At 47.2% G+C, this 21,964-nt stretch overlaps 1 protein-coding gene across 3 annotated transcripts in view; it reads right to left on the bottom strand.

Annotated features, from left to right (window-relative positions):
- MICAL2 (microtubule associated monooxygenase, calponin and LIM domain containing 2) overlaps nucleotides 1–21,964 on the bottom strand; it is a 132,776-nt gene that overhangs the window by 30,301 nt on the left and 80,511 nt on the right. For all 3 annotated transcript variants that reach the window (XM_040608554.1, XM_040608552.1, XM_040608553.1), the window contains 2 exons: nucleotides 4,665–4,857; nucleotides 736–908 (listed from right to left, as the gene is read on the bottom strand). In XM_040608554.1, the coding sequence (XP_040464488.1) occupies nucleotides 736–908; nucleotides 4,665–4,857 (366 nt within the window). The remainder of the gene's footprint in view (nucleotides 1–735; nucleotides 909–4,664; nucleotides 4,858–21,964) is intronic.

Below are 21,964 nucleotides of genomic sequence, written 5' to 3'. Positions count from 1 at the left end.
GCTGCTGGGCGTGCTTTGGGGTTTGCTGCTGTCCTTTTTTTGCCCTAAACTAGGGCTTTGTTCTTCAAGAGTCAACTTAAATTACTGTATGAAGTCCCCTCTTCCCTGTTTGGATTAAAAATGCATATATGGATGTGGGGGTAGTGGGGGAAGGGAAGAAATGAATGCTGATGGCCTTTTATTTTCTGCAAAACAATTGCTTTTGCTGTTTTAGCACATCTCTTAGTTCTGACCTTCAACTCCAGAAAGGAGATCCCATTTGGAAGCAGACTGTTCTTAAACCTCTCCCCACCTCCCTGCTAGCTATATGCTTTCCTCCTTGTGTTTCACTGGAAAGAAAAACTTTAAGCAGCTACTGATAGAAATACAACTTGAACGAAGCAGAGCTCTCTAGTGCTTCCTAACATCACCCTTGCTTAGGCAATACCGCAGCTATTGCATTGACTACTAATCACTTCCAAACTTTCACTAGTGGGAAAATATTTATCCCACCCCTGCAAGCTAAGCACAAGGCACAGTTACTCCAGGTTACCCTGCATCACAGAAATGCTGTTTCAGCAGCTACAGCACCCAAATGGCTGTAACTTTGTTTACAGCTAAACAAAGACACTGTTAAAGGGTAGAACCTGGCCACACTGCCGGCAACACCCTCTGCTTTGAAACCTCTCCCCCCAGCTCTGACTTCAGCCCTGAGGAGAGGCTGCTGGAGCATCCCCAGGCTGTGCTGTTGCTTACCATCAGCAACTTTGGATGTTTTGGGGCTTTCCTCCAGTGCCACAGGGCTCCTGGCAAGTGGCGCCCACCTCTGGACAGAGCTCGGGCAGGCAGGGGGCTCCGGCAGCAAGGTCCGTCCTTCACTCACTTCAGAGTTCAGTAAGTCACCATTAAAATCAGACTCCAGCTCAGAGCTAGAGGGGAAAAAGGGAAAGATGGAAAGAAAGTGGGACATTTCAGAAGACAAACAGCATGGTGGTATTCATTCCACTTCAGTGCAACGAGCACTGGCATCAGCACTGACAGCAGTGGGGGTCACAGAGAAATAGATGTTTTGCAGCCAGAGATGACACCTTCATTTTGCTTTTTTTCATCATCACCATTACAGGACTGTAATTTGCTGTAGGTGCTACACAGCTGAGATACCCCTATTCCCAGCAGACTTCTGCTGCCAAGACTTGCACTCACAACCACTACATTCAGCACCTGGAATCAAACTGCTGCTGAGAGAAACTTGGGGTGAAACACCACACTGCTCGGTTAGCTTCTTTCTGCAAGGCTGTGCACCAAGATGAAAGAAGGAAAACGACATTTGTGATACTGTAATTGGCCTAGAAGCAAGGCACAAGGGTCAAAGCTACACTTTCCACCTTTTCCCCCACATATTTTTGAAATAAGAGGCATGCCATAGGGAACTGGCAGGAGGCCAAGCACAGGGCAGCCCTAATCTGTCAGGGCAGCCTGCTCCAACTGCAAGGAGGGCTTCACCCATGAATTAAATATGGTTGTTGCCAAACGTCGCCTCATCGCCCATTTGGGACCTGGAACCAGCTCCCCTCTCTGGGCAGCAGTGGCTGCTGAGCACCCATCACCTGGCAAGTGGCAGGGAAGCTGCAGCCCCCTCCTGCAACTCTGATGCCTCTGCGCTGGCACTGCCAGCAGAAGATAAGGCCAAGGAGGGTAAGGAGATGCCTTCAGCAATTTGGAGGAACCCATGGTGGAAATCACGCAACATCAGCTGTTTCAACCCCAAGGTGACAGATGCACTGGCACCGAGCTGAAAACCTTCTATGCTTATTTTGGTGGTTCCTAAATCAAAACATCAAGCATGATAAAAAAGCACCTTTGAAAATTAAATCTGTGCAGATATATCTGAAAATTAAGAAAATGCATAAGAACGTATTCAATTCAGCATGCAGAAGGACAGACAGCTGTAAACCTGGGGTATTTTGTTCTTTGTATTGCAATGGCATCCTTTCTCACTGCACACTGGGCACCACACAGAGCCACAGGGAGGGTTTTGAACCACAGCAATAGGCTGTGCTTGGTCTTGATCCCACTTCTGAGTGCTGCAGTTCCAGAGGAGAAGGGAGCCTGGAGGAGGGGAGTGAAAATGGCCATCGGCCCGGCAAACAGGGCTTAAGCAAGTTGGAGAAAACTGTAAGCATTAATCTAGGGAGGAGAAGTCTCAGTGAAGCTACGTAAGCAACCTTCAAACATGCAAAAGGCATCTACAGGAAACAAGGAAACAAACTCTCATCATTCTCAGGAGCCACTGGGACAGCCCATGCAATCATGAGTGCAATGAGGCACATGAGCTGATGACAGAGTCAGATTTTGGCATCCCCTTCCTTAAAGGTAATTAAAAATATGCCACACAAGCATGTGTGAATGATGCACACACCATGACCTTGCCTCTGGGCAGGAGAATGACCATTTGAGGTGATTATTAAACCTTTTTTCAATAATCATAGGATTTCTAAAGTCCACACTGTAGGGAACAGACACATCCATGCCTTCTGATGTGACCACATTCCCACTGCCATAAATAAGCACGCTGCTATCCCACTCAGCCTATTTTTAATGCAAACAATAATGCTAACCTAATTAATAGATTTATTGTGAAGATTCATAGTTCTACCTCAAAAAAAGAGGAGGTTACACCGTGAGTTGTCCTGTTGGTGCAGCAGGAGAAAGCTGTTTTGTGTTTATATAGCACTGCCTTGTACCAAGTAAAGATTTATTGCAACAGCCCCAGGCATAGCCCAGTAGGCAGAAGGAAGAAGAGCTAAAGGAAAGGCTGCGGACCATATAAAGCCAGGGTAAATGCCTTATGGGTAGCGCCTGCCAGTCCTGCACGCCTGCTTTGCCCAGATCAAACCACCAGTGCTGGGGGGCCGGGGCCGGCACGGCAGCAAGGATCGCAGCACAGCTCCAGGTGCTTTGCTGTCTTGGTAGGCTGAATCAGAGTGGCCTTAAATTTCACCACTAACACATACTTTTTAGGTGTCTTTCAAGCTGCGTCAAACATACATACATACATATATATAATGTAAATATATGAAGTCTTTGATAGTTGAGATCCTGTGTGGACAGAGAGATACCACACTGAGATTGGGCAAAGCGCCACACAAAAGGAAAAGAAAAAGACCTGCCATTAACATTGATTGATGTATTTCTGTTTTAAAGAGTAAAATGGTTATTTTCCTTGGCTGGGAAGGAGGTAAGTGCTATAGTATGAGGCTTCGCCTCTGATCTCTGCTTGATAGGTGGTCATTATTCCCGAGTACCTAAAGCCCAAACTGCAAAGCTGTGTCACCCAGCTGGTTCTTTTCCCTGTTCCACCAAGTGCCTCGCAGCCAGTGCAGCAGTGCCATTTGTCACTTGTTATTTCTCTCAGCCCCCCCGCCCCCCTTTTTAGGTAAGGACTGGCCTGCCAGAGCTGTGCGAGGCGAAGGGCACCTGAGCTGCCACAGTAGCAGGAGGCTGACCTCAGAACTGCTGGCACCAGCCACCCCAGTGACAGATGTGGTGTCGCCCCTCGCGCCACATCCCGCTGGCAGGGAACCAGGGGCCTCGCTGTCCAGCCGCGGGTCTGCCGCAGGGAAGGGAGTTGATCCCTCAGATCAGGGGGATTAGCCAACTCTCATCGCTGCCAGGGCGCCACGGGGGCACCGTGAGCCAGAGGGTATTAGTGAGGGATACAAGCACACTCTCCACAGGGGGGTCTGTCAAACAGGTAGGAAACCCTTCCCTGAGCTCTTTGTCCCCCATGGGAGAGGAACCCCGGAGAGGTTCGTGCTTCCCCAGACAAGCCCCCAGACCCATGCAGCAAAGCATAAACACTATTTAAAACCACTGCAGTGAACAGCAGAAAGTTGCATTTCTAAAAGCACTGCTCTCCACAGTCTACACACAGCACCACAAAGAGGTATTGAAAGGACTTTAAACATTTGAACAAGCTTCTTTACAGAGCAAAAACTTAGTGTTTGCAACAATTGGCTTTGGGTTCACATTTTTTTTCTTTTCTCTTATTTTCCCCTCCCCCTCTTTTTTAGTTCCAGTAAGGAAAACTGCTTTTCTTGGGAGATACCAATCTAACCTTTAGATAGATTAAACTCCCACAGAATCTTGCCCAGAAAGCCAACATATTCCAATTTGTACACAGAATTCTGGCTTCCTCTGACAGTTCCTCAAAGATCATCCAATTTCAGATTTCTCAGGGGTGGGCAAGCCCTCAGACACCTGGAGAGAGACCCAGGGTGCAGAGCTGCAGGATGATGCCCAAAGTGGGAGGTGGTCACATCACAGGATGCACCTTTTACCACAACACACCCACTGCCCTAATCCCTGAACGAACATTTTTGGTACACGAAGAGTTGAACCCAGGCTGAGGGCTGATCAGGGCAATGTTTTTCTCTCTGATTCAGGCCCCTATGTGGGATGCAAATGTTTGAAGATTTCCTGCGAAGTGAGTCATGTGTCTGGGGGATTTATGGCTGTGGTAAAGAACAATTGTTATTCTGAGCAGTTTATCTTTTTCTTCCCCATGCCCCCCCAATTGTCAGTACATTCAGTACTATATTTTGTTATATTTTTCCTCAGTGTTACAGAGAAAACCAAGCTGCTCTCACGGGTTTTTTAATAGGCTTACTTGTATTTTAAAGTACCTGCTTGCATCACTGGTGACCATGACTCGGATAGCAAGAAGGTTGTGCTCAGTCATCTCCTCCTCAGGGATGACCCTCACAGTGGCCCACTCAGGAGAAGGGGGTGAGAACCAGCTCTCCAAGTCGTGGCGCTCGGGGATGCTCTTCGCCTTCTTTGGGGAGGTGGGCTCATCAGTTGTGGGCAGGCAGCAGCCTGGGAAAGCACAAAGGCAATAGCAGGGTGTTAGGAGAGGAGGGAGTCCACAGGGAGGGACCTCATCCCTGAGTCCATATGGTCCTTGGCCATTGCTGGTGGTGTCCATGTGAGGCCCAATGCTGTCCCCACAAGCACAGGCGAGGTGCACGGACAGTCAGCCTGGCACAGCAAAAACATCCCTTCAACCCCGTACAGCCCTGCTGGGGTTTGTCAGCTCGGATGCAGAGAGAAGGAAACTTCAGGGGCAGCCTCAGCTTTGCAGCTGCAGGTCCTCACTCTGCTCTGGGGGACAGCCATCAGGCTGAATGCCTGGTGGCAGCAGCAAGACATGTACCAGCCACACAAGTAGGGATTTACAGTCTTTTTTCAGGCCCCCAATGTATACGTGTGTGTGGCAGCAGGCAGATGGACCAGCCTTGCTTAGGTGGCTAAACTTTCGGCCTTTTGTTGCAACTTTAGGTCAATTTAGAACAGTGGGAGTGAGCAAGCAAAATAAACACAGGCTCTTCAGGTTATTTTTGAGTGTGTACAGCAAATACAGACACTGATTTGCAAGAAGCATCATCATCACAGCAGTTAAACAGCACCATCCCTGAACTTCACATTCAGGCAGGAGGAATAAAGAACAAAGCCAAGCTACCCCTGCTCAGAGGGGATGCCAGGTGGAGCCAAAAAAGGGAGATCATCTCTCCCTGTGAAAACCTTGAATTCTGAGCAACCTCACCTATCCACAACCTCCTGCACACACAAATACAAATGTATCAGCTGCGCAAGTTCCCCTGGGGCTCAGTGCAGAAGGGACAAATGACAAGCTCTGGGAGAGTGGCTTTGCTCGGTTCACCTCCCAGGCGTGATGCTTTCACCACATTTAATTCAACACTGTTACTTCTAATTTACACCTGTATAAGCAGAAAAAAAAATCAGACCTGTGACATGGCTTATTTTCTCATGTACTAGAGCACACTATCTAGTAAACAACAATTAAATTCCTCTTTAACTTGCAGCTCCTCCGTTTATTGGAGGAGTGCAATCACCCCTGTCCTTCACCTCACAAGGGTTTTTAACTCAACCACCAGGCACTTGCATGGGTTGAACACAGAAAACAAACTCGCCAGGAATAAGAGTGCTACAGGCAAATCCCAGATGCACCAGGAGGATTACATCCACTGCAGAGCCTGAGCGCTGGCCCACAGGCCCCTCCGGAGCAGCGATTCCCCAGCTGCAGCCCCTGCATCCCCAGCTGCAGCCCCTGCATCTGTGCCAGCCCGTCACACATGGCTGTTCATGGTGCCTGAGAGGCAGCAGCCGCCAGGCACTACTGCTGCTGGGAGCAGACGCAGCAGGTACTGCAGGTGCACAACCTGCACTGCGCTCAGATCACTCAGTCCATCTACTGCTGTCCCCTCCCGCTGTTACCATTTCTGTGGAGCTGTGAAACAAGGTCCTCAAAACAAGCTGGGACAGCAGAGCTACGCCTTTATTTCGCATGATTCAGGTAGCTCCCAGCCTCCCCCAGGAAAAGAAAACTGGTGTTCTGAGCTTCTGTACCTCTCCCAATTATTGTTTGTGCTCACCCCCTTTCTATGTTTGCAAATAAGCACCACCGAGGAAAGCTCAGCTGCTGGTAGCAGGGTTGACTGCTCTGCAGATACAATGCTTGTGCTAGCCAGGTGAAGTTCCTTTACTTGTGCGCACAGACCGAATAACATGGATTAGCAGTTGGGTGGGTTTTTTTAGTTTGACTGATTACACTTTTCCCAAGTGTCACAGATCATTGCACTTCCCAAGAGGCTGTGGTGAGCTCTGGCTTTTCATCCTTCATAAAAGTCAATGTATTTTCTTGGCTTGAAAACTCCTCAAGACCTCACTACTCACAACAGCTTTGTGTGTTTGGGTTTGGGGTTTTTTTTCCCCAATTCTCCTACTTTCTACAAAAAGCCAAGGAGGATGAAGGAGTGGCTTGCTCCTTCTCCAGAGCAAGATTCTCCCATGTGAAAACACGTGCTCAGGCTCTATGTCCAGCTCACTAGCACTGCAGCAGCCACGTGTTTCTTGACTGCAGAGATTTTATTTCCTTTGGGAGATGGAGGAAATTCATCCCTCTCTGATTTTTATGTCTGACTTCTACTTTGGCCCAGCCAGGCCACCCACTCCAAAGCTGCTCATGGGCAGTGCACAGCAAGCCCAGCAGTGTTTGGGTGTGCAGCGTGGGAGTCCAGAGGTCAGTGGAGCACAACTGCCCTTTCTCACACAAACCCTCCTGGAAATGGCCCTCTCCCCCCCGAGTTGGGCTGGACCACAAACGTGCCATTTCTACTCTCCAGAAGCAAAGTAGAAAGCAGCATTGTAAGCCAATTTGTAAAACCCAAATCCTTCAACTCAACTTTCTCATTAAAAGATGCTGCATTTTATATGAAAATCACAGCAAGCAAAACTAAAGGTTTGCCAGCTCTGTCTATAAACTTTGTACCCATGCTGGCAACAGAGCGCTGCCCAAGGTCACTGCAAGCAGCTGATAAAGTCAGTTTTGCCATTTGCTTGCATGCTCAGTATGTATTCTCTTCCCATGCCGCACGTTAATGCTTTCCCTGCCACGTTAACAGGAAAGAGGAGAAAACATGTTTATGACTAACAGACACACAGCTGGAGAGCATCGAAACCCACAGACAGACTACCTAAAATGATTCCCAGCGTGGTTTCTGAATGCAAACAGCTTTTTAGTCAAGTCCCTCTGCAACAGTCTGTTTCACACGCAGTTTTCAATCATTACAGACATAACAGTCAGAGCTAGTGAAGGACATCAGGATGTCATCCAGGCCACTGCATGAAGGTGATGGATGGCACCATCACCTCTCTGTGAGGAGTTACATTTCTGTGTGGGGTTTTTTTGGGGGTGTTTTTTTGGTATCATGGTATCTCTCCTTCTTGAATTCTGCACTTAGCAGCTGACCCTCTCAGTAATCTGTTCAACAGCTGAGCCCTTTCTGAACAAGTTTGCATTCATAATGATGCTAATTGGGTTTAAGATCAGCATCCTGCATTAGCATCCACCTCTATGTAGTGAAAGATATTCCTGCCCATGGCAGGGGAGGTTGGACTAAATCTTTAAAGGTCCCTTCCAACCCAAACCACTCTAGGATTAGAAAGCAAACCCACTCCTTACTAATATATTCAATCAATATTTGTATTGTGACCTATAAGGTTGATTAAACTACATTGCACTCAACTCCATAAAAGCAGAAACTGGACCACCTCAGTGTTTCAGTGCACGGGACAACCACATGTGCACACTAGTTTAAACACTGGCTTACACATTCTGCAGGACATTTGAAAAGATTAAAGTTAGTACTGCTGTTTCTCATTGCAGGGCTGCACCTTAAGTAACAGGCTCAAACAAAAGGCAAAGACCTCCCAAACAGCTATGTGTCAGGGTTTTTTGGGAGGCTCCGATGATGTTACACAATTTGATTGGTGTCTCCTAAAAAGCAGCCTTTCCTGCAGCTCTACACTGAACCCCCTGCTCTGCAGGTGGGCACTGCATGGTGAAACACAGGCTGGCAGGGCACTTTGGGCTTCTGCAAGAGAGAGGTTTCATCCCCTGAGAACAAGGGTACAGACCAAGCACAGAGAGCAGGGACAAGCTGCTGCTGGATTCATGTAAACACTGCGGAGGAAGAGTGTGGCCAATTCAAACAAAAGCCCAGAGGCTCCGCAGGCCTGCAGTCCACCTGGCAATTATTACCTGCCTCTCCACTGCAGTGCAAACAAACCCAACCAGCCATCAGCCGTGACTCCACCACTGGCCATCGCTGCTGTTAATTTCAAAGGACTGTTAAAAAGGAGAAATATGATCTGATCTAAACAAGGACTTTGAAAAGAAAGCTGCGACTTCTTTAAAGCTCATATTTTGCACAAAAATATGAGAATGGCTGTCTGAACTAATTTTTCCTAAATCAGCCCAAAGGCTGATTACACAAAGGTGAGGCATACATTTATGCTCCCAGACAGATGCTAGGCTAAATAGGAAGCAGCTCTCGTACCTCCCCATTCCAGCTAGAAGCCTCACAGTTCTCCCTGCATCCTGGACAGCCACCCATCCCTGCAGTACCAGCAGCCAGGTCCTTAGCAAGATGTCAGCACAGCGAGGCTGAGCAGGAGAGCACCAATTTTTTGGAAATCTGACTCCAGGGTGGAAACCAGGCTCTAAACCTCAGTGCCCTGTTTCCCATCACACTGCAGGTTGAGATTTAAGACCCTCTAGTGACCACTGCAATTAACTGGTCATGCACCAGCCTGGCTGACAAACCGGCCCTTGGGGACGAGGCAGACGGAGCCTTGCTGCAGGCTGAGCTGTGCTCAGGCAGGGGATCGGCCCAAGTTGTTTGGCACTTCTGGCCACATTCAGCAGCCACCCCCACCACCTCTGCTCTCTGGGGAAACTCAAGGTGCTGCAGAAGGATTGAGGGGGACACTCAGCTGCTACATCCAAGGTGACAATTCCCACATAAACTGCAAGATATCCAATTTTGCTAGTGCTTGAGTTCTTTCATAAGTCTGTGCCTGGCTGTACTTACCACGTTATCCCACGTCTTCACCAGAGGACACAAAAGTGGCCCTACTGCTGTTCCCAAAGGGGAAGGGGTATGTGGGTAGACCAAGCCACTCATCTGGAATTATCCAGGCAGCCTCTGCTGCTGCAGACACCTCCGTGGCCAGCCAGCACTCTCGTTCCTCATCAGGTTTCCTCCCCAGGACAAGAGATTTTCTACTAGAAGCTAAGAGGCTGAGTCAGAGGAATTGAACTTTATAAGATAAACACATACAATGTAAAAGCTAAAGAGACATCCGCCCTGTGGGACAGATAAGGGCACAGCCCCATTTCCTGCTGATGTAAACTGGTGCCGTGCCACTGACCTCCGTAGGGCAGCACCAGATGTTATCAGAGGAGAACTCAGTCCTCAGGAAACAGTCCCTCTAAATAGCATTTGCGTAAGATCTTACTTCACTTCCATCATGCTCACTTCAGATTTTGTACTATCTATGTCTCAGCATGCTGAAGACCTCCAGCAGTGAGTATGCCAGCTCCATAGCACAGTTTGGACTGGAGTCATTACTAATCCTTTGCCAAAACGTTCAAATAATTTACCCAGGCGGGCATGGACAAGCCCCGCATGGGAAGGCGTTAATCTTAGGTCACAGTCAGCTGACCAGATCTGTCGCATGAGTACGGCTGCAGGGACAGGCAGCACACGTCACAACTATCTCACAGCACACTGCTGGCAAGTTTACATAGAAAGGTCTTAACAACAACCTACTTCTGTTTTTTAGCTGCTGAAGTTTCCTAAGCTAATCACAGTATGAACAAACCAAAGAGCCAACGTGTTCATTTCCAATTCCCCATGTTCTTTGGTGCTTTCCTGCACAAGGGTGAGGGGAAGTGAGCAGGCAGGGCAGCCCTCCTGGCTCTGCTCAGCAAGGAACAGCAGGTCCTCCACATAACCTGGCGTTTATGCTGTCTGTTTTATGGACTACATTTACACAACTGTAACTTGCTGTCTGAAGGTCTGGAGGGATTGAGAATGTAAGTTTTCCACTCCTTAAATTGTCATTAACCTCCTCCTTACCCTGTTTTCATCCACATATGATGCTCCTTCCTCATTAGTCACACTGCCCAGTGTTTTGTTTTGGCCACACCATTACCTTTTTCATTAATCTCCCAAATTTCCTCTCTCCTCCCCCCTGCCAAGCACACTGTGCCTTGCCTAACTGATCCCCTACCTCCTGGCTGCCTTTTCCCAGCAGCCCTTCTCAGGGTGATGTCCCTACTACCACCCGCCCAGCCATCAGGCTCCTGGGTGCTCTCTTCCAGCCTCAAACCTTGGCAGCCCTCACCCAGCTACAGCCTGGCTCTGGTATCGAGCTAGGCGGTTCCTGGGGCTGGGGACATCTTGCTGGCTCCACAGCAGGTGGACCTTGGTCTGAGGTGAGGGCTTGGGGGGGTCTCTGCTTCTCAAAGCAATGAGAATACCTCTGCGGTACCACAAAACCAGCCTCATGTTTCTTCTCCCTAAACCACATGAAAACAACGCAGGTTCCAAATGGAGAGTGGAGTCAGGCTGGGTTGAAGCACACCAGCCAGTGGCTGCACTTCACCACTGGGCACACCATGGGCACGGGTAGGTGAGGGTCTTCTCACCCTTGCTAGCCCAAGGACACTGACCACACCGACGAAGGGTACACTGTACCACGGCATGGCATGGGCAACCAGCCTTCGGAGAATGAGCTGCCCTCCCAGCCAAAGCCCGGCGCGAGTTCATTCGCTTTAGTAACAGACTGGCAGCAGCACGTCCAACACACAGGCTCTACCACCCGTCTCTAGTGCAAGTGTCTGTCCTCAGTCAGAGTAATCCTGATCACAGTCCTTGAATGACTTGTACTAAGAGCAAATAACTTTGGTTTAGTTTTTTTTTTAGGTTGGGGTTTTTTTTGGTGTGTTTTTTTGTTTGTTTGTTTTTGGGTTTTTTTCAGTAATCGGTGGAGCTTAGCTGCCTTCACTTATTTAAACAGCAGCAATACAGTCAGTGATTTCACCAGAACAATCTGTATTCATCTGGCTCTCCCACTCAAATACGATGAAAAATTTGGATAAACAATTTCTCCTTTGTCTGTATTTCAAAACCCACTTCATTCTCCACACACAGGGAGAGAAACGACTGTTTTCCTTGCAGGGCAAGGACTTAGCTAAACTGTGGTAATTGGGAAGTATTCCTGAAGCTTCATCTGCAGCGCTCGCATCTGAGTCTGCACTCACCCAGAGGTCAGGACTGTTCAAAACTCACCCCAACATACGGGCTCGGACAAACAGCTCCTGCAGACCCCACAGGCAGATGCAAACCTCTCCAGCAAAATACACTTTTATTCCCCATTAAGCATCATGCCAAGTTTTGATTCAATATTGTGCCAGCTCATCCTTACATTTGAAGCAGCAATTTTTGCACTGGTTCGAATGAGTCAGAGACACAGCCAGTGAGGGACAAAGACATTGTAAGATTTCTGCAACACTAGGAAGGTTTACAAAACTTGGAGGTGGGCCTTATTGCAGCTGCACAGATGTGGTCAAGGAGCACAAATACTCCCCCATAGCACCAATAATTCAAACAACATGGTCATTTACTTACTGAAAGTAAATTACTAAGAACATTTGGACAGCAAGACCATCCTCATTCAGCCAGTTTGTGGCTTCTGGGTGGACTTGCAGAAATTCACCCATCAGACCCAGCAGAGATCGTGGCTGAGCAGACCAGACCACTCAGGGAAGTTTGTACCAAGGAGCAGAGAAGGCAACAAAGCAACCCAAGCCTTTGGGACAACACAGCAAGGCCCCACGCTGGACTGCCAGCCTGCACCCAGAGCCCCAGCCCTTCCAAATCCTTCACTCCACTGTCGGGGAGCACAGGCTGTATGAAGATACTCCCCCATCTCAGCACAGCCGCCGAGCAGGAGCCAGGCATGGCTGGTACCTTGGCAGGGGCTTGTTTCAAGCCGATTATCAAATCTGAGAAACAAACTGCAGTTTGTTTATGGCTCAGCAAAGTAGCAGCCTCTAATTAGGAATATAATGATGGTATTTGGAGGTCCCAGTATATACAAGTCCAGCAGCAGCCCTCCTGCAGGAGTTTTTAAGCGACCTTTCCCTTCATCTCTCTGGAGACTCTCAGAGCCCTGCAGGCTTAAGGCAGCTTCATCCTAGCAAGAAGCATGCAAATTCAGTACGGTCTTCTGCTCACTGAAAGATCACTGCAATTGTGATTCTTTTAATGACAGACTTGTAAAATTCATGCACTTAGAGAATAACACACAGTGATGATCCACCATAACCTAAAAAAGCATTTGTGCCTTGCCTCTTTTTTTCTTTTTTTAATAACTTTTTGTATGAGCATCCTCTGTGGTCTGGATGCATTTCAGCATCTATGAAGGCCTTCAAGCAGCACTGCTTTTCTGCAAAGGCTCTGTGCCCAGCAGGAATGGCCACGGAGGGAGCATGGCAGTAAGATCCCCACAGGCATGCAGAGCCCCACAAGCCATCCTGAAGCCCAGAAACAAGGATGGAGAAATCTCTGGGCATGCAAAATCAGGGACTCAGGGGCCTCAAGTGCTTGCTTGAATGCCTTGGCTCACCTTCCTCCCTCAAGTACAAGGGCAAAGCTGACAACCAAGCAGAGCAGTGGAGAGGCCTTTCTTGTTTGTAATATGCTGCACATTACAGACATGAGCTACGTGAATATCCTTAAAGCCCTGAAAGCCTGCAATTAGTTTTGTTAGTAATTTTCTCCTGGAGTGATTTTAGGGTAGTTTATTCCAATGGAAATACAGGGCAGGTCTCCCCCACAGCTATCAGGCTCCTGTGCCGGTTCTGCTTAAGCTAAACAGGAGAGCATGGCTGCATTGCCTCGTGCTGGGAGAGCAAACTTCTCCCTGTGTCACAGGGTGTCACTGCCAGCCCCTGTGGGGACCAAGGGAGGGTTTGCATGAGGCACTGAGCTGTGCAGACCCAAATCCAGGACTGATGCTGTCTCACGGTCTCAGCACCACCATGCATTGCTCGGCGTGGTGGGGCCATGCCAGCTCTACTAGACCACTCTGCCAAAAAGCTCAAGCTCAGAGTTTTGAAAGCTCAAATCTCAGAGCTGTTTACTGGCCCTCCGTGACTAACAAGCCACCAAATGCAGTCTACCAGCAGGCAAGGTCCCTCTGCTACTGCAATATGGATAAAACACATCATTGCACCCCTCCTCCCGGTCCCAGAGGCTTTGCCAACACATCAGCCCAGTGGAATAAGGGAAAGGTGCTGAGTTACGCACTGGCATCACACCCACACCATGACAGTTCAGTGCTGCACAGAGAAGCACTGAAACCTATTTCCATGTTATGCCGTGCTCAGCAGTGCAATTGCAATGGGGTTTGCTTAGCTGATGAAAACACCACAGTCCTGTGACAGCTCCTGGCATGGGTTCCCTTCAGAAACCTGCTGGGGAGCAGCGTGCCACTGCACATGGCAAAGGAGAGGCCCTTTCCAAAAGCAGCTTAGCATCCACCCACCAAGGCTTCGCAGACAGCTCTCAGCACCTTCTATGATTACCATTTATAAGGCGTTGATTGCTCCAGCGCTTGAGCGTCCCCACTGATAACACTCATGCTAACGAACAGACTAAGCAGGAGATGTTATTCATACTGGCAAGTCCTACTTGACAAGGCAGCTTGACTTTATGGGCTGCCACAGCTCCTGAGTCATCTGTCAAACCAGTGTCAGGCAAATCACGTTACTGTGACCTGGCAAGGAGATGACAAGGGCTCGGGAACCAGCCAAAGTTGGGCAGAGCCAAGCCCCCGCTGGGACAGCTGGACCGGGTTGGCCATTTCCCCCCACCTTGGGCAAAGCATGTGCTGCTCACAACAGCGCAAAGCCTGAACTCTGCCAAACAATGCCTCCCACCCCACCAGAAGCACTGGGCCAAGTGCCTCGGACACCAGCTGCCTCAGGGCAGCTGTGCTTTATCAGCTTTGCCCAGGAGTGGCTGCTCTGTGCATGCTCTGCCTGTCTTGGACAAAAATGGTCAAAGATGCTCCACTGAAAAAACCCCAACCAAGCCAGCTGCAGCAGCCTCCCCATCAACACCACTATGCCGTAAACAGCCAGAAGCATTCATGCTTATCCTCCCTCATCCTCTTCAGCTAGTTTTAAGTCATGAGAGGAGAATTAATTTCTAAGCAAGGTACAGTTAGAGCTCCCATGGTATTTCTTGGCTAAGGCAAGTCAGACCAAATGGGAGCCCTGCACAAGCAGAAAGGGCAGCTAGTCTTGCAGAGCTAGCCAAGGTACGAAAACTTAAATTAATACAAAACCAGAGAACATCCCTGAAGGCAGATAAAAAAACAGAAACAGAGCCAGGAAACAACAAATTTTAAAGCATCAACCTTTCCGCTTTGGGCCACAACACTCCAGCATGCTGGTGGTCAGCAATAAAGTTCCTGCAGGGAGGCTGGTCCAGAAAACTCTGCAGAGAGCACTCTGATCTGCCCAGCTAGGGGTCTGTCCCCCCCAAACACAAGGTCTGAGGACTGACTGGGTAGAGACCCCCTGGCCAGGGTCTTGGAGTGGGTAAGGAATTGTTCATACCTGCTGCGGGTGGCGAGAGGGGACCCTGCCACAGCTGCCCTGCCCCAAGGGCCAGCAGCTTGGCACCCCTCTGCGGCTCAGGAAAAGCAGACAAGAAACGGCTGATTTCTTCCAGCCCTGCCCACGCTGCATACCTGCATGCAGGCATTGTTTGGTGGTGGGTGGGAGAAAGTAAACGTGATGGTATGGTATTAGGTGTCACAGCCTGCACTGGGGATGTGATGCTTTGGTACCTCTGACACCTCCCTGTGCCTCCCTGACGCTGCGAGGCAGCAGCAGTACTTACCCAAAGCTGCCCCAGCTGCTCCGGCCTGGCCAAGGGCTTTTAGCTCCTCAGGTGAAAAGCACCACTGACAGCCCCAGCGCTGCACCTGCCAGTGGGTGCCCGGGCAGGCTGGCTCACCTTCCCCGCCAGGCCACCGTGGTGCTGTCCCCCACGCAGGCCCCGGCCAAGCTGGCGGCCTGCTCTCAAGGCTGGCAGCCCCGAGGGCCCTGGCCTGCCATTAGGCTGTGTCACCCCATAACTCATTCCGAGGGCTAGTGGACTCTGCCTGGCCTTGTATGGAGCTGCTGACTAAGGCAAGGACAGGAGCGAACGACTTTAAAGCAGGGTTACTCATCAGCGTAGGCAGCTCTGATGGTGAAAGCAAACACCGGCTGGCATCGAAAGCTGACGTGAAGAAATTCAGTCAGCAGACCACAAATAGACTTGCAGCACACCCAGCACACTGCACTGTCCCTCCGACTTCTTCTACTGTATGATAAACCAAAAAAAGCAATGTATAAGCCCTGCCGATAGCGCGGCAGTGCCGTAAGAACGCGGCGGGGGCAGCAGGCAGCACCTTCCCCTCAGCGCGGGGGAGGATCGGCTGGGAGGGCGGTGGCGCCGAGGGGAAGCGGCCCGCCACAGGCGCTGGGAGCCCGCTACGGCTCCGGCTTCAGCGGCGCCCTGAAACGGGCGCCTCCAACACGGGGGGGGGGGGGGGGGGGGGGGCTCGCCCGCGGCAGTGTGAAACCGAAGACGCCGCGTTACGGGTTTCACCGATCCGCCCGAGGAGGCCGCAGGGCCCCCCCCAGCCCCCCACAACTGACCTGCCCTGGCTCAGACTTTTCACCCCACCGGCCAATTCGTCCTTGGGAAAGGCCTCCTCTGAAAGATACCGCGCCTGACCTTCCGCAGATCTCCGTTCTGGCCACATTCCTCCTCCCTTCTCCTCATGCTTGCCTCAAACGCCTAACAGAAGCCACTTCCAGGCGGTGGCAGCTAGCAAATGGCAGAGGGTAAGGGCAGCAGGGCCAGGCAGCCCCCAGCCCCGCCACCTGTGCCCACGGCCCCACCGCCCCTTCCCCAGCTCCCCGCTCTGCCCCCTCATCTGCTCCCACCCGACAGGGGCCCACGCCAGCACCCGCGCCGGTTCTCCAGCAGCAGAACGCTTTTTTCCAAGTATCCATCCCTTATTCCATACACAGGAACTTCTGGATTCTGGCACGACATACAAGTGGGGAATTTGGAAGTGGCGAAGCAAGGCAGAACCCAAAGCACCTGACTTCTGGATGCATCTGGTACAGGGCTCATTAACACTCTTAACACTCATTTAATAATTAACACTCTAATACAAAAATTAATAAAGGAAAAAGCAACTCTGTGAAAACCTGCTGGATAAACTGAATGTATACCTTTATGGCAAACCGCTTCTCAAACAAAACCTATGATAACAACACAATTTCTATAATTTTAGAGTGAATACATATTTTATCAGAGCAATCTGTGTTAGTCTGGTATATTAATGCATGTAGTAATTGCAAATTCGGAGTGCAGCAACAACAGTTTCAGTCTCTAGAGTGATCAGTGCCTGTCAAAATACTATTTTTGTATATAGACTCGAAGCACCAAAAACTGAAAAGCAAAGATGTGAACGAATACCTGCAGAATAAACACCAAAAGAGCAAATTTAAGACTATAGAAACATGCAAATTTCTTCGTAATTTCACATTTCAAAAAAAAAACACATCAGAAATTCCATCCATATCAAAGAAATTTGGAGCCCACCACCTGATGAGATGAGATCAAAGCCTCCCTTCTTTTTATGTTAACACAGTTCATGAAGAAAAGGAAAGAGACTTGGGGAAATATTTACATGACCAATATGGATACTCGGATCAAGCATTAACACATAATGCCTTCTGATCTTCAGCAACATAATCTTTCATGGAAAAAAAGTATCAAGTCATCTGCAAACATGTCATGCCTTCAAAAACATAAATATTAATGCAGAATTCAGTGCATTTCAGAACTCCTTTTTTTGATTGGAATGTGAGGAATAAGTGAACCAGAAGTGAATTAAAGCCAATTATAGTAACTAATTGCCATAATGTTGTGGGAAAACGCAGACCATAGCCCTTGCTTGAGGTTGGAATACATACGGAAGCAACTTTCACTGGCATTTTATAGCTGTAGCAGTCTAGAAGAAACTGAGAGGAACAGAAATTGCTCTTCTTACTAGAGTTGATGAAAGACTGATTTTTTTAATGTGAGCATTTTAAGAAGTTTTGTCTGTACTCTGTTTTTCAAATCAAGTATGTTTAAAAGCGGCAAGATCTTTTTTATTTTAAAGCATTAGCATAATTATAATAAAGGAAGATTACCTCCACAGAATCCCAGCACGTTTGATTTTCATTAAAAGACATCTAGGCAGGTAATGCTGCTTTGCTTTAAGATTAAATGATTACCCTGTTTTTTTTTTTTTTTTTTTTTTTTAAAAAAAAGAAAGCACATCTACGTACATATTTCCAATCCAAATGGCCCTAATGGCAACAGACAAGTTCAGAACCCATTTGAACCAGTATAAAGAGGATAGAGAGAGCAGCTCCTGAGCCCACCAGACACAGCAAACACGGCAGTAGAGGTGCAAATGTGACAACGGCATTGATAACATCAAGTAGCTTTCAAATCTTAGAAAGTGTTAACTATGTAGAGGCATTAGTATCATCTGCTCTAAACCCATGATTTTCAGAAGGCACCCAGTTCAGCGTCAGCTCAAGACCTTTCAAACAAGCACTGCTGCCAATTCCAACTATGTGAAGGGACAAAGTGTTACTGCTTTGGGGTGCATTTATAACAGTGCGTGCTTGCTGGAGACTTGAGAGTGCTGGAACTTTTGGAGGGAGCGGTGGCAGGGTTCAGAGAGGTCTGCTCACATGGCCAGAGGAGGACAGGAGTCCTAAAGTAGGCTTGCTAAATTCACACAGACCTTAACCCACTAGTCTCTTCTTTTAGTAACATTTCTGGGAGCAAAACAGGGAGTATTTAGTTTTATTGTGTAATCATTTTGACTGAGAGTGAGGGGACTAACACAGACTTGCTCCCCTCACATTGCTTATTTTGTCTGTTTTATTTCTTTTTCCGTACACTGTGTCCTGCCTTGCCCATGAGTGTTCCAGCGCATGGACTGTTTACTGTGAAGTATATCCCTCCAGTGATAGGATTTGCTAGTGATTTGACTTTTTGGGCCTTCTGCACCACCACAAGAAACACAATTACAACAAATCTAGACTCTAACATAATCCCAATTTCAAGTTATTGTACTGGTATTTTAGCAGGAGTAAGTGAAACTTTATGGGAACAGCATGAACATCTGATGCCTTTCAAAGCTTCAGTGCCAAACAAATCATCACCTTCTGCAGACACAAAAACCCATTCTGATGTTTCCATGCCACTGCCTAAAATGATCAAGTAACGATGGCAGAAATGAGCCTGCTTTGAAACTGTAAATTGTGCAAAGAGCAAATTTCATTTTACCCAAATTACTTAGTCTGTTGCAGTTATGGAAGAGCCAAGCATTGTCTTAAATGGTATTTTTTTCCCTATGTTTTCATCATTATGTAAATCATCTCCCCCTCAGACACCAAACTTTTGACTGTGCATGGTGGCTCTTTCTTTGGCAGGGAAGATGAAATAGTTCATCAGGAATAACATTTGCTGGTTTTTAGCAATGTTGACTTTAGCAACACTTTCAAAAAATTCATTTCTGCCATCCAAACAACCCTAGTGAGGCTCAGTTTTAATTAACTTTATAAAATTGTATCACAGAATCTTTCTGTTAAATTATTGGGACTATTCCTCCTGGGATTTTTTTTTTCCTTGAAATACAAAGGAAGAGATAATAGCTTAAGTTCTGCAGAGTAAGCAAAAAAAGATCATGAAGGGGAGGGAAGACTTAGGAAAGCTCTTTTGAAGAACTTGCTGAAGAACCACACCACCAGCTTTAATAATAAATGAAAATTAAAAAAAGCTATGACAGAGCTTAGGAAGGCTAAAATAAATAAATAAATGAATGAAGTAAGGCCATTGTTAACAGATAATAGGTCACCACTAGCTGCAGCTTCCAGCGGTCCAGAACATACAGGAAACGTGCAAATAGCACTGCAGAGCCAGCAGCAAAGGTAAAGCTTTACCCACAGTTATCATCTGCTTTTGCTGTACACAATATAAAATCCCGAACACGTTAATTTAGCATGACCCTTACCACATTTGTTAATATGTAAAATCAAATCATAAGGAAAGGTAACAGAAGTCAAAGAGAAGAGGACAGGTGCCATTTGTGTATGCAATAGAAGCAACCCCCATGCTCACCAACACCAACTTATGATTCCCAGGAAGGATGAATCCCAACACCAGGCGCCTCCTGATCTGCAGCAGATGGGATAACTTGTCAAGGATCCGGGCATATATCCCTCTCAAATGGGACACAGATGTGATTTATACCAGCACAGTGAAACTCTTTGGCCTTTGGATCAGGCCATAACAAAGATAACACAACAGCATCCACCAGAAAAGGAATATGCAAAATTAGTATGAAGTCACTATTAAGTCTCTGTCCTCAGGAAATATTTTTAAAAGGAAGAGATGAAACAAGGAGACTTACAAAGAACTACATTTATTTTTGTTTACAGTAGATATCATAAATAAAGCTAAAACAATTTTCACTGTGTGCAAAATACAGAATTTCCATGTGAAAATTTAAATACAGCGTTAAAAACTACTTAATAAAAATTTTCAGTTAAGATTATAAAGTAAAATGAAGACAGAAGATTGAGGAGGAGAAGGACAGAATCCTCACTGGCCAGGAGAAGCTAGGAAGACTCTGCAACAAAGGGTGAAAAACACAGTAATGGAAAGTAATTTGAAATGGCAGACCTTTATGCCACAACCTTTATCTCAAAGCATGCTGAGCTTTGCCACAAAACACAGTAGCCCTGAAATACATAGGAAGTCATGTCCTAACCATTTGTGCAGGAAGCAACACTTAAAATACAGAAAGGTTTCTTCGTGGGCACAGCGTGGGGGCTTTCAAAGCCATCAAGACATTTTAGGATAACCACATAAATAAATTATATTGCTCTTGTCACGCAAACATACAGGTCAGCAAGATAAGGAGTGTGGGGCTCTGACCCTGCAGCCTTCTGTGTTTGTGGCTGAGGTGTGTGAAATGGGGCGAGTGGCAGAGGACGTTTGGCCCCTCCTGAAAGCTACTGCTTAATTAGATCAGTTCCTGAAAGCCCTTCCCTTTGAAAGGGATCCTCACCAGGAAAGGCTAGGTAATGACCATGTCAACCAAAGCCTTAGTGCCCTTGCTTGTCAGACAGCCCTCGGTTCTTTCTTTAGATTCGTTTCCCCTTCTAGATTATCAATGTGATCACACATACTGGAACTTATGTAAAAAATACATACAAAATAAATGCACAAATTTGTCGAGAAGAGTAGTAGCGATGTCTCATGCAGCAAGACAAATCCATTCATAGGCAAACAAGGCCTAGTTAACAAAACAATTCAAACCAAACCACTCAGGAGATATAAACTCGGCATTTTGATATTATAGACTAAAAATAGCATGCAGCAGGTATTGCTGTTAGGCCTGCCTACTACATTACTTGAGGTGGAAGACAAATTTGCATCACTTTGGCTACTTTTTCAACAGAATCCTTTTATATTGTACTTTTCCAGTATGAAAGCAAGGAGGTGCTTAGAAAGCGCCACAGTGCTCCAATGTTGCTTGCTCAGTATCTGTTTGAGCTCAATGGAAATAGGTGCTCACACTAACCTGGAGAATCAGCTGGCTAACCTTGTCCTGACCTTATTTTAAATCTTTCCTTCAATACTTTGAAAGAAATAAGGCTTTAACTAGTTCTTTCAAGAAAGAATTTACTTGCCTAACTTACCTTAAAGGCACAAGGAATATACATGCACAGACACAGAGAGAAAAACATTCTCTACAGAGCGTGCAGGCATTACCTTTTCTACAACTATGAACTCAGCAACAGGTTAAATGTTCATGCCAAAGCTTGCATCCATTAATATACCAGACACACACAGAGTTTGCTTCAAAAGTCTTAAAAAAAAAACAACAAACCACACAACGAAGTGCTGTCAAACAATGGTGTTAGTCACACAATTTTGGAACTGGCAAGCGGAAAAAGTCACCTGAGAGCAGAAAGGCTTCAGCCAGTGAGCGGGTGCAGCACTGGAAAGATGAATTGGGCTAAAAGCAACGAGGGAGATTGACAGAGAAGACAGTAGGAAAAAAAACATAGGACTTAACTTGGTTGCATAGGAAAGCATCAGAAAGAATGCGTAGGCACAAAGCAGAACTGGCTAAAATGAAACTGCCTTTTTTTTCATTAAATCATGAATGAGGACAAATAGGTATGAATCTTAATAGCAGAATATTAGGATGAAGGGATTAAAAAAAAACCAAAATTGACCAATTATATTGATGTCAATAAAAAACCTTCCCAACAGAATCACCTGCAAAATCCCAGTGGAATACGTAGTGTAATTAAAATTCCTCAGAAAAATGTTTTCATTATGCAAGTTTCTGAATTCTGTTGTGGGAATGCAGGGATTTTATTCCCCACATATAAATCTAC

Source organism: Falco naumanni, chromosome 10, assembly GCF_017639655.2.
Source record: "Falco naumanni isolate bFalNau1 chromosome 10, bFalNau1.pat, whole genome shotgun sequence".
Classification (NCBI taxonomy): domain Eukaryota; kingdom Metazoa; phylum Chordata; class Aves; order Falconiformes; family Falconidae; genus Falco; species Falco naumanni.
Note: the sequence above shows the minus strand (reverse complement) of the source record. Positions and strands in the feature narration are given on the sequence as shown.